Raw genomic sequence first — 13,866 nt, forward strand, 5'->3', positions numbered from 1 at the left:
TTAAAATTGAATGTTTCTTTAATGAAAACAGAATTTCTTAAACGGAAGTATTGTGCCGACACTAAGCACAGTTACAGAATAATGAAAGAGGCAGGAAATAAATGCATCAAATGGGACGATGTTTAGGAATCAAGGAGAAGAGCAGGACATAAGGCCTACAGGAAAGGGATTTAAAGTTAAGCATGTAATGTGGTCAAAAAGATTACTGAATCACTGGAAGGAGCTAAAGAACACACTAGGCCTTTTGAAAAATAGTTTCATCCTTTATTCATAACCAGAAATGAATGAACACTTCAGAATTTTTAACTTAGCATTTCCTTATGTATATGGATTTGGAGGGAGTCACACAACTCTCTTAAAGCGCTTCCAACTAACACCTCCCTGTGTTGACCCCACAGCCCAGCCCGCTGCAGATGCGGCATGGGCTTGTTCACCGTTTGATCAGTGCCTGTTTCCCACGTGAATGTGGAGCTGTGGACAAGCGGACAAAGCCTCACAGCAGCTTACACTCACCATGTTCAATGGCATTTACCCGCCTGTTGGTGATCTTAATGGCTTCATCCAAGGTAACAAAGGAAGTCTAAAATAAGAGGACAAATTAGTAATTTAAGCACGAAGTTTTCCTAATCATATCCTGTTCACTTGGCTTTACGCAGACTGCACCTGTAGAGAACATGTGGAAACCAAGACTACTTTTCAGCAATTCCCAAAGAGCTAACACTACTTCCAGGCTATTAAAATCTGTTTACTTCAGATTTGCCTAAAGTTATAAAAATGGCAACGGGAAGGAATCAGGCTCTATTATACACACACACACACACACACACACATTAAGAGGCCACAAAGTGGGGGAAAAGAGCTTTCAAGCACCAACCACGTTATATTTACATTTAAATCTAGTATTGACTGTTGCTGTTCTCACCCACCAGAGTGAAGCTCTACCAAGGCACACACGTTTTGTTCGTCATCAGTAGGAACAATGGTGCAGAAGCCACCATTTCAGAAATCAAAACATCTCTGGGCTTGTCTCCCATAAAATCATGAAAACAGCCTAAAGCACGAAGTGCAGGATACTCTGATTCAAGATGTGAGTCTTCCCCAAAGGACTCTCAGATATCCCACTGGACTCAGAGCTCTGGCTCTTTTGCTACTCACCTGCAGCGAAGCTAGTTCCACCAGTAATTCTACTGCTTTGGCATAATTCCTCTTTAATTTAGCCAACTGTTCCCCACCTCTGGCTAAACCAGTCAGCTCGTAACCTGAAAGAACCAGTCAGACAACATTTGTCATTACAGAGTAAATAATCTTCCCCATAAATTTCCCCAAAAGAAGTCAGACTAGGGCACCTGGGTGGCTCAGTAGGTTAAGCCTCTGCCTTTGGCTTAGGTCATGATCTCAGGGTCCTGAGATCGAGCCCCACATCGGGCTCCCTGCTCAGTGGGGAGCCTGCTTCCCCTGTTCTCTCTGCCTGCCTCTCTGCCTACTTGTGATCTCTCTCTCTCTCTCTCTCTGTCAAATAAATAAATAAAACCTTTAAAAAAAAAAAAAAGTCAGACTAATACCACACAAGGAGAAACAAATTCACTGACCCCTGTTTAATGCAAACGTGAAGTACCCAACCCACGCCCCAGGCCATGCTGAACAGTTAATATGTTTTGTTTTTTCTGATGTGAGATTTTCATCATTTACGTTTTTATTGGAAATACAGTTAAAATACAGTGTAATATTAGTTTTAGGTGTTCAATATAGCGATTCAACACTGCCATGCAGTGCCTGGTGCTCATCACAAGAGCACTCCCTATCCACCGCGGCCTAAGTCACCCCCGCCCCCGCCCCGTAGCCATCAGTTTGTTCTCCATAGTTAAGAGTAACAGTGAACTTGTTTTTCTTCCCAAGGAAACTATTCTAAATATAACTATAGGAGAAGCTTTTAACCAACCTTCACTTTATCACACTGGCCCCACTGCCTCCCCACAGAACAGTGCCACGCCGGTAACAGGTAACTCTCCAGCTCACTCCACTTGTCACTGGGGCTACCCTGAACACTCTATGTGCACCAGTGGGAGAGGAGGGCCAAAAACTGTTTCTATGAAAAAAACGTGATTACTTTGGAAAGACTCAATAATGTGTTACTACCCTAAAAATGCTATCAAATTAGGAAATGCTAAAACAATTTTTAAAAATTGAGAATGAGCTATAAAATCTAGGAAGATTTAGCATTCAGACTGCATGACAGAGTCTAAGACTTTATTTTACTTTAAAGAAACTCAAACTGGAAATTATAAACAATGCATTATGGGTGTAGTTTATGCAGAAAGACAACACAGAAGTCTAATTAGCAGATTCATACTCAAAGGCCACGGCCTTGTATTTTTTTAATGGCAAATGACTGTATGTTTATGTATTTCTAGGTTGAAATAAAGTATTTTAAGACATTATAATGTTTTATGACTCTCTGCCATAACACTTTTGTTAACTGACTAACTCCTACCCCAAGTGTACCATATGAGGATGCTAACACTGGAACCACTAAACTCTAATAAAGTCTATTCCAGCACCCATTTTCCAGAAAAAGATCCCTTTGAAGAGGAATCTGGAGAACCCAGAGACATATACTACCAAAGTGTCATACTTACTATCAGTTCCTTCATGGTAATGTTCAAACACTGGCAAAGTAACACCTGTTAAACACAGAAACATGTAGGTTCACAAACATGTCCTTGAAGTAGTGTTTCTTAATCACCATTGTTTGTGGTGTTTCTTTTTCAGCAAATACTCAAAAGTCAAGAGACTGTCTGGAACTTAACAGATTTCAGTGAATTTAGGAACCTGGTACCCTAAGTATTCACTCCTATTTAATAATCAAATTATCCTGAGTAATAAGAGCTCAAGCTGTTACAGTTTTCTTTCCTTTCAGCTTTGAGGTAGATGTAAAATGCAAAAAAAAAAAAATTGCACATATTTAATGTATAGATTTTGATGAAATTAGATATATGTATACACCTGTGATACCATCACCACAATCAAGGTAATAAACTTATAACCTCCAAAAGATCTGTGTCCCTTTTCTTGTTTGTGTGTGTGTATATGTGTGTGTGTGTGTTAATACTCAACACAAGATCTGGGGCGCCTGGGTGGCTCAGTGGGTTAAGCCTCTGCCTTCAACTCAGGTCATGATCTCAGGGTCCTGGGATCGAGCCCCGCATTGGGTCTCTGCTCAGCGGGGAGCCTGCTTCCCCCCCTCTCTCTGCCTGCCTCTCTGCCTACTTGTGATCTCTGTCTGTCAAATAAATAAATAAAATCTTTAAAAAAAAAAAAAAAACTCAACACAAGATCTACCCTAAGTTTTTAAATACACAACACTGCGTTGTTAACTACAGGCAATACACTGTACAGCCAATCTCTAGAATGTATTCATCGTGTATAACTAACTATATCCCCATTTCCCCCACCCCCCATCCTCCGGCAACCACCAGTTACAAAGATTCTAACATGTAAAGCAATTCAACTTGTTCTAAGTAGAAGAGATTAATTAGGACATGAAGATCTTGCTGTATAAACAGGTTCATTTTTTAAATGTCATCTTTTCTTCTGAAGGATTCTAAAGCATTGAAAAATTACCTGCTACGTTATCTTTCTTAGCTCGGATCTTCACTTGGGCTTTATTAACATTCTGGATAACTGTGGTGCTGTGGAAAAAGAAAAGGCCTTGATTGTTGAGATTTTAGAGTAAGAAATAAAACTACAGGGACCCATCAGGTAATTTCAACAGGGTGAGATGGCACAAGTATGTTTGGTAGCTGTCTTTCCAGCAAAAAATCACTGCTACCAGAGTAGGGCCTCAGAGAGCAAAGGAGGAACAACACTCAAAACATGACCATAAGAAAACAGGAACGAACGATCTTAAAGTACACGGACTGCTTGAGTTTTCAGTTAGGCATGTGGTGCCACAGGTAAGACATTAAGGATTTTTATTCAGGTAATGTAATTTAGAGACAACTCCTTCCTTCTAGGTTTGCTGTCCAAACTTCTGGATTTGGCTTAGTAGGACTTCAACTCCCTTACCCTAGAACGTAACTTCCATCCGGTTTTGTCAGACTCCCCAGCCTGTTATCACCATAAAATAAAAGTATTTTCACCATAACCACCCTCAGATGCATTCACACACCACTTACATACTACTGAGTCCCTCCCTCCACCAGAAAAGTCAATGCAAGTGGCTCTTCTACCAACACTGGCAAAAACTGAAGTCCACCTCTTCAAGAGGCCTGATGCCCCTGAGGCTGTCACACCTGCCAGCAAAGGCTCCTGAATAACACAGACCAGGAATGCAGACACTGCGCCACTGGGTAAACACAACTAAAATTAAAAACCCTGAAAACGAATTCCACCTCTGTCCCCAAATAGCCATTTGACCTCAGGAAGGCAGTGAATTTAAAGGAAGAACAACAACATTTGCCTGCTTTACCACACAAGCTTATTTGGGGAGACCCACACAACATAACTGGCAAAACCCCCTCGGAAAGCAAAAACTAAACCATTTTACATGCTTTGTACATAAAGCATATATTGACAGGACAAAAGCCTTAGAATTCATGCCCTTTAAACCAATTCCATTCTCAAACTTATCCTAAGGAAACACTGCTACAGAAACTAAAATATGTATGCATGAAAATGTTCATGGCATCTTTTCTAACATTCCCAAAATCTGAAAATCAACCCGAAAGTTCACCATTAGGAGAAAGAGCTAATAAATTATGCACAACTAGAGAAAGGCTATACAGCTATGTGAAAATAAGGATGTTTATGATACAATGTTAAATGAAAACAGACTGCAAAATGTTAAGTATCCTCTGCCTACAACTCTGTACCAGATATAAGTGGGTGATAATAAAGACACCGATGTTAGGGTCACAGAGTAATAATAAAGAACACTTCTAACCCCATCATTTATCTTCAATGCTTAGATGTTTTTTAAGAGTAGCTTTTAAGGGAAATTATGAACATGAAAGCACTCTGATTTTTCAAAACACCCCATTAAGTCTTCTTACCTGAAGTCCCCTGCTGTGAACTTGGCCTCAGCAAGTGAGAAGGCAGCTTCTCTCATCACTTCACCCATCAACATTTTAGTCTGGAAAAGCATAAACCAAGAAATAATTCAACCACGTTTCTTACACGGATTAGAGCGAGGGGGTTTGGTGGGGAGGTCACAGGGTAATTGCCTAAAGTGGTACCCTCTGTGCACCTGCCATCTCTACTAGTTGCCTCAAGTGGCATGCTTTCTGCACCACTTAGGAAAGATGAGAACAACCCTCCCCACATTTCAGTCAGGGCTAACTTTAACCTCCAAGGGGCCTGGAACACACAACCCCAAGGGAAGTCACTGTGTGGCATGACCAAGACGGAGGACATAAAATGGGAGTCAGTGTTGTCAGCACTCCTACACTCTACCCTTGACATCTTTATGGCCTGTATAATCTTTACCTGCCATTCTTTCACAAGGACCATACAGCTAGGTACTGGGAGGTGACTTGCAGCCCTATACCACACTATTAATATACTTATAAAACCAGAGAAAATACTTAGAACTGTGGTTCCCCAACAACCCTGTAAAGAAGTCCTTCACACAGACTCAGCAGTTGGGGTGATTGTGACTTCAGTGTAAGTGTGGCCTATGACAAGATGTTTCCAGACACAACAGAAACATTAACAATGCAAGATTATGGGCAGTAAGAAATGTTTTACTGGCAATAGATATGGCAAATCTTCAGTTAGCAAAAACAGGGTAGTGGTTTAGTCCCCATGAGCTAATATCCTCCCTGACTTTGGTATTTTCCCCAGCAGATGAAACCATTTATTTTGCTCCTTAAAATCATCAGAGGAAATGACTATGTTGTACATACGCAACCTCGCTAACAATCCTACGTCAACAATCAACATACAGCTCTTTGCATGTGCTGGGCCCTGACCAATATATAATGAAGGGTTAAGAATACTGGATGTGAGGGGGAGAAGCAAGATGGCGGAAGAGCAGGAGACTTAAATATCATCGGGTCCCAAGAGTTCAGCTAGTTAGTTATCATTCTTAACACTGACAAACTCAAGAGGAGATCAAAGAGAAGAAGAACAGCAATTCTAGGAACAGGAAATCAACCACTTTCTGGAAGGTAGGATGTCCAGAGAAGTGAATCCAAGGTGATACACAGGAAGAGAGACCACAGGGGGAGGGGCGGAGCCCGGCAAGCAGTGGAGCACAAAATCAGAACTTTCAGAGTCTGCTCCACAAGGGATGTCACCCCAGGGGCTAAGTGGGGGGTGGAGCCCTCGTGGGAACAGTGTGGTCTCAGGACCTGTGGGGTCATAGAAAGACCCGGGGTGCCTGAGTGTGGCAGAGCTCCCAGGTATCAGAGTGGGGAAGCCTGCTGCAGAGATGGAGCCAAGGAGGGGCTCTCAGCTCAGGGTTACCTTAAACCGTAACCCCCCCTCTTTACTCCTCCAAAAGGAGCAGCACAGGAGCATGCGGCAGGAATCTGCTGGGTTTGGAGACTCCAAATGGGGCCATGCGCCAGAGATGGAAATGCTGGGTCACAGGCTGGGTGAGCACAGAGTGCGGTCAGATATCAGGGGTAAGGGAGGGATGGACTGCTTTTCTCTGGGGGTGTATTGAGAAGTGGGGGCCCTGAGCTCTCGGCTCCTCCTGGCCAGAGACTGGGAGGCTGCCATTTTCACTCCCATCCTCCAAAGCAGTACAAAAGGTGCTCAGTGAACAAAAGGTCCTGAGAGCAAAACCAAGCAGATTACTTAGCCTGGCCCCTGGCAAGGGCAATGCGATTCTGCCTCCGGCAAAGACATTTGAAAATTAGTACAACAGGCCCCTCCCCCAGAAGATCAGCAAGAACATCCAGCCAAGACCAAGTTCACCAATCAATGAGAACTGAGGAACCCCAGAGCTAGGGGAATATAGCACACAGAATTCATGGCTTTTTCCCCATGATTCATCTTTAGTCTTTCAAAGTTAAGTTTTTTATATTTTATTTTTTCTTATTCTATTTTTTTTTAATTTTTCCTGTTTCCTATTTTAATGTTTAACTATTTTATCTTACCAATACATTTTTAAAACAATCTTTTTAAGTTTTCATTGTTATATTCTACCCCTTCATTGTTTGACCTTATTTTTTATATACATGTAGATTTTTTCTTTTTTAAAACTTTGGGATACAGTTACTTCTAATAGATCAAAATACCCTAAATCTAGCACATGGCTTTGTTCTAGTCTCAGCCTGATCACATTCTTTTTTTTTTTTTTTTAAGATTTTATTTATTTATTTGACACAGAGAGAGAGATCACAAGTAGGCCTAGAGGCAGGCAGAGAGAGAAGGGGAAGCAGACTCCCCGCCTAGCAGAGAGCCCATTATGGGGCTTGATCCCAGGACCCTGAGACCACAACCGGAGCCAAAGGCAGAGGCTTAACCCACTGAGCCACCCAGGCACCCCTTCTTTTTTTTTTTTTTAACCAACTTCTTATATTATCAATTCCTTTTTTACAATCTTTTTAAATTTTCATCTTTACAGTCATATTCCATCCCTTCATCGTGTTTACCCTTATTTTTGTATACATGTAAGTTTTTCTTTCTTTCAAAATTTTGGGAGGCAGTTTCTTCTAACAGACCAAAATATGCCCAAAATCAAGTGTGTGGCTCTGTTCTATTCACCAGTATTAAAAAAGGGGGGGGGGTATATATACACACATATACGTATGTGTATATATATACACACATATGTGTGTGTGTGTGTGTGTGTGTGTGTGTATATATATATATATATATATATATATATATGTATTTTTTCCCCCTTTTCTTTACTTCTTTCTTCTCCCCCCAGTTTCAGATCTCTCCTGATTTGGTTAGTGTATATTTTTCTGAGGTCACTGCAACCCTTTTAATATTTTGTTCTCTCATTTGTCTATTCTTATCTGGATAAAATAATAAGGTGGAAAAACTCACCTCAGGGAAAAAAAAGAACAAAAGGCAGTACCAACGACTAGGGACCTAATCAATACAGACATTAGTAATATGTCAGAACTAGAGTTCAGAATGACAATTACCAAGGTGCTAGCTGGGCTCAAAAAAAAAGCATGAAAGAAACTAGAGAATCCCTTTCTGGAGAAATAAAAGCACTTTCTGGGGAAATAAAAGAACTAAAATCTAATCAAGTTGAAATAAAAAAACTATTAATGAGGTGCAATCAAAAATGGAGGCACTCGGGGCGCCTGGGTGGCTCAGTGGGTTAAGGCCGCTGCCTTCGGCTCAGGTCATGATCCCAGCGTCCTGGGATCGAGCCCCGCATCGGGCTCTCTGCTCAGCAGGGAGCCTGCTTCCTCCCTTCTCTCTCTGCCTGCCTCTCTGCCTACTTGTGATCTGTCTGTCAAATAAATAAATAAAAAATCTTAAAAAAAAAAAAAATAAATAAAAGTATTGATCTTTTAAAAAAAAAAAAAAATGGAGGCACTTACTGCTAGGAAAAATGAGGGAGAAGAGAGAATTAGTGATAAAGAAGACCAAATGATGTAGAATGAAGTTGAGCAAAAGAGAGACAAACAACTACTGGATCACAAGGGGAGAATTTGAGAGATAAGTGATACCATAAGATGAAACTATATTAGAATAAGTGGGATCCCAGAAGAAGAAAGGGGGGGGCAGAAGGTATATTGGAGCAAATTATAGCAGAGAACTTCCCTAATGTGACAAATGGAACAAGCATCAAAATCCAGCAGGCATAGAGAACACCCCTCAAAAATCAATAAAAATAGGTCCATGCCCCCTCATCTAATAGTAAAACTTACAAGTCTCAGTGACAAAGAGAAAATCCTAAAAACAGCTCAGGACAAGAGGTCTGTAACATACAACGGTAGAAATATTACACTGGCAGCAGACCTATTCACAGAGACCTGACAGGCCAGAAAGGACTGGCATGACATACTCAGAGCACTAAATGAGAAAAATATGCAGCCAAGAATACTATATCCAGCTAGACTGTCACTGAAAATAGAAGGAGAGATATAAGCTTCCAGGACAAACAAAAACTAGAAAAATTTGCGAACACCAAACCATCCCTACAGGAAATATTGAAAGGGGTCCTCTAAGCAAAGAGAGAGCCTAAAGGTAACAGACCAAAAAGGAGCAGAGACAATATACAGTAACAGTCACCTTACAGGCAATACAATGGCACTAAATTCATATCTTTCAATAGTTACCCTGAGTGTAAATGGGCTAAGTGCCCTAATCAAAAGACACAGGGTATCAGAATGGATAAAAAAACAAAACCCATCAATATGCTGTCTACAAAAAACTCATTGTAGACCCAAAGACACCTCCAGATTTAAAGTGAGGGGGTGGAAAACAATTTACCATGCTAAAGGACATCAAAAGAAAGCTGGGGTGTCAATCCTTACATCAGATCAATTAGATTTTAAGCCAAAGACTATAATAAGAGATGAGGAAGGACACTATATCATATTCAAAGGGTCTGTCCAACAAGAAGATCTAACAATTTTAAATATCTATGTCCCTAACATGTGAGCAACCAACTATATAACCAATTAATAACAAAATCAAAGAAACACATCAACAAGAATACAGTAATAGTAGGGGACTTTAACAGTCCGCTCACTGAAATGGACAGATCATCCAAGCAAAAGATCAACAAGGAAATAAAGGCCTTAAATGACACACTGGACCAGATGGACATCACAGATATATTCAGAACATTCCATCCCAAAGCAACAGAATACACATTCTTCTCTAGTGCACATGGAACATTCTCCAGAATAGATCACATCCCGGGTCACAAATCAGGTCTCAACCGGTATCAAAAGATTGGGATCATTCCCTGCATATTTTCAGACCACAATGCTCTGAAGCTAGAACTCAATCACAAGAGGAAATCTGGAAAGAACCCAAATACATGGAGACTAAAGAACATCCTTCTAAAGAATGAATGGGTCAACCAGGAAATTAAGGAAGAATTGAAAAAATTCATGGAAACAAATAATAATGAAATCACAACGGTTCAAAATCTGTGGGACACAGCAAAGGCAGTCCTGAGAGGAAAATATATAGCGGTACAAGCCTTTCTCAAGAAACAAGAAAGGTCTCAAATACACAACCTAACCCTACACCTAAAGGAGCGGGAGAACAGCAGAAAAAGCCTAAACCCAGCAGGAGAAGAGAAATAATAAAGATCAGAGTAGAAAGCGATGAAATAGACCTAAAGAACAACATAACAAATCAACAAAACTAGGAGCTGGTTCCTTGAAAGAATTAATAAGATTGATAAACCCCTGCCCAGTCTTATCAAAAAGGAAAGAGAAAGGACCAAAATATATAAAATCATGAATGAAAGAGGAGAAATCACAACAAACACCAAAGAAATACAATTATAAGAACATATTATGAACAACTATACACCAGCAAAGTTGACAAACTGGAAGAAATGGATGCCTTCCTAGAGATATATAAACTACCAAAACTGAACCAGGAAGAAACAGAACAAATGAACAGACCCATAACCAGTAAGGAGATTGAATCAGTCATCAAAAATCTCCTAACAAACAAGAGCCCAAGGCCAGACAGCTTCCCTGGGGAATACTACCAAACATTTAAAGAAGAATTAATATCTATTCTCCTGAAACTGCTCCAAAAAATAGAAGGAAAACTTCCAAACTTATTTTATGAGGCCAGCATTTACCTTGATCCCAAAACCAGACAAAGACCCCATCAAAAAGGAGAATTACAGACCAATATCCTTGATGAATATGGATGCAAAAATTCTCACCAAAATACTAACAATATTTGATCTAACAGTACATTCAAAGGATTATTCACTATGAATATTATTCACCAAGTGGAATTTATTCCTGGGCTGCAAGATTGGTTCAACATCCACAAATCAATCAATGTGATACAATACAGTAATTAATGAAAGAACAAGAACCATATGATCCTCTCATGGATGCTGAAAAAACATTTGACTAAGTACAGCATCCTTTCTCAATCAAAACTCTTCACAGTATAGGGACAGAAGGCACATACCTCAGTATCATAAAAGCCATCTATGAAAACCCCACAGCAAATATCATTCTCAATGGGGAAACACTGAGAGGTTTTGCCCTAAGGTCAGGAACACAGCAGGGCTGTCCACTATCACCACTGCTATTCAACACAGTACTAGAAGTCCTAGCCTCAGCAATCAGACAACAAAAAGAAATAAAAGGCATCCAACTCAGCAAAGAAGTCAAATTCTCACTCTCTGCAGGTGATATGATACTTTATGTGGAAAACCCAAAAGACTCCATTCCAAAACTGCCAGAACTCATTCAGGAATCCAGTAAAGTTTCAGGATATAAAATCAATGCACAGGAATCAGTTGTATTCTATACACCAATAGCAAGACAGAAGAAAGAGAAATTAAAGAGTCAATCCCATTTATAATTGCACCCAAAACTGTAAGATACCTAGGAACAAACCTAACCAGAGGCAGACTCTGTACTCAGAAAAACTATAAAGTACTCATGAAAGAAATTAAGGAGGACACAAAGAAATGGAAAAACATTCCATGCTCATGGATTGGAAAAACAAATATTGTGAAAATGTCTATGCTACCTAAAGCAATCTACACATTTAATGCAATCCCTATCAACATACCATCCATTTTCTTCAAAGAAATGGAACAAATAATCCTAAAATTTATATGGAACCAGCAAAGACCCCGAATAGTCAGAGGAATGTTGAAAAAGAAAGCCAAAGTTGGTGGCATCACAATTTCAGACTTCAAGCTCTAATACAAAGCTGTAATCATCAAGAAAGAATGGTACCAGCACTAAAAGAAACACATAGATCAGTGCAACAGAATAGAGAGCCCAGAAATGGACCCTCAACTCAACAAGATTAGTTGACCTGGTCAACTAATATTCGACAAAGCAGGAAAGAATGTCCAATGGAAAAAAGACAGTCTCTTCAACAAATGGTGCTGGGAAAATTGGACAGCCACATGCAGAAGAATGAAACTGGACCATTCCCTTACACCACACACAAAAACAGACTCCAAATGGATGAAAGACCTCAATGTGAGACAGGAATCTATCAAAATCCTTGAGGAGAACAGAGGCAGCAGCAACCTCTTTGACCTCAGCCACAGCAACTTCTTCCTAGAAACATCGCCAAAGGCAAGGGAAGCAAGGGTAAAAATGAACTATTGGGACTTCATCAAGATCAAAAGCTTTTGCACAGCAAAGAAACAGTCAACAAAACCAAAAGCAACTGGCAGAATGGGAGAAGATATCTGCAAATGACATAATAAGGGCTAGCATCCAAAATCTATAAAGAACTTCTCAAACTCAACAACCAAAGAACAAATAATCCAACCAAGAAATGGGCAGAAGACATGAACTGACATTTCTGCAAAGACATCCAATGGCCAACAGACACATGAAAAAAAGCTCAACATCACTCAGCATCAGGGAAATACAAATCAAAACCACAATGAGATACCATCCCACACCAGTCAGAATGGCTAAAATTAACAAGTCAGGAAATGACAGATGTTGGCGAGGATGCGGAGAAAGGGGAACCCTCCTACACTGTTGGTAGGAATACAACTGGTGCAGCCACTCTGGAAAACAGTATGGAGGTTCCTCAAAAAGTTGAAAATAGAGCCTATGACCCAGCAATCGCACAACTGGGTATTTATCCTAAAGATACAAATGCAGTGATCTGAAGGAGCACATGCACACAAATGTTTATAGCAGCATTATCCACAACAGTCAAACTATGGAAAGAACCTAGATGCCCATCAACAGATGAATGGATAGAGAAGATGTGGTATGTGTGTATATATATATATATAGTGGATGTATATGTGTGTGTGTGTGTGTGTGTGTATACATATACACAATGGAATACTATACAGCCATCAAAAAACTTGCCCATTTGCAATGATGTGGATGGAAATAGAGGGTATTATGCTGAGCAAAATAAGTCAATCAGAGAAAGACAATTATCATTCCAACTCCCTGATATGAGGAATTTGAGAGGCAGGGCAGAGGGTTGTAGGGGGAAGGGAGGGGGTAAAAAATGAAACAAGATGGGACCAGGGAGGGAGTCAAACCATAAGACACTCTTCATCTCAGGAAACTGAGGGTTGCAGGAGGAGTGGGGAGAGGATGGGGTGGCTGGGTTATGGACATTGGGGAGGGTATGTGCTATTGTGAATGCTGTGAATTGCGTAAGACTGAGGATTCACAGAACTGTACCCCTGAAGCAAATAATACATTGTTTTAATTTAAAAAAATTAATAATGGGGGCGCCTGGGTGGCTCAGTGGGTTAAAGCCTCTGCCTTCGGCTCAGGTCATGATCCCAGGGTCCTGGGATCGAGCCCCACATCGGGCTCCCTGCTCAGTGGGGAGCCTACTTCCCTTCCTCTCTCTCTGCCTGCCTCTCTGCCTACTTGTGACCTGTCTGCCAAATAAATAAATAAAATCTTTTAAAAAAAATTAATAATACTGGATGTGAGGACTTGGCCCCAGGGGATTAGGACACTAAGCCACCCAGAGGAGGTATTCCAAGTCAATATCCAACGAACTAGAGCCTTACTGGATGGGAAGTCTTACAGCAATCACAGTAGTAGTCCCTCTTACCCCAGTAGGTCTCAGACCCTCCCAACAATACCGGCACCCCAGAGCTGCACGGGTGTTGCTGCTTAGGTGTTCATATGCAGAGATCTGTCCTCCTATGGGCACAGCTTTAAAAAGTTGAATTGCCCGTTAGTCTTGGAGACCATCCATTGAGGGAGCCACCTGGTGACAAAG

At 40.7% G+C, this 13,866-nt stretch overlaps 1 protein-coding gene across 1 annotated transcript in view; it reads right to left on the reverse strand.

Moving 5' to 3' along the window:
* Positions 1-13,866, reverse strand: part of ATP6V1D (ATPase H+ transporting V1 subunit D) — a 29,977-nt gene that overhangs the window by 4,458 nt on the left and 11,653 nt on the right. The window contains exons 3-7 of the mRNA XM_080808421.1: positions 5,052-5,131; positions 3,622-3,689; positions 2,637-2,681; positions 1,156-1,259; positions 514-580 (exon numbers count right to left, since the gene is read on the reverse strand). Coding sequence (XP_080664547.1) covers positions 514-580; positions 1,156-1,259; positions 2,637-2,681; positions 3,622-3,689; positions 5,052-5,131 — 364 coding nt within the window. The remainder of the gene's footprint in view (positions 1-513; positions 581-1,155; positions 1,260-2,636; positions 2,682-3,621; positions 3,690-5,051; positions 5,132-13,866) is intronic.

The sequence above is a fragment of the Martes martes genome (assembly GCF_963455335.1).
Source record: "Martes martes genome assembly, chromosome: 7".
Taxonomy (NCBI): domain Eukaryota; kingdom Metazoa; phylum Chordata; class Mammalia; order Carnivora; family Mustelidae; genus Martes; species Martes martes.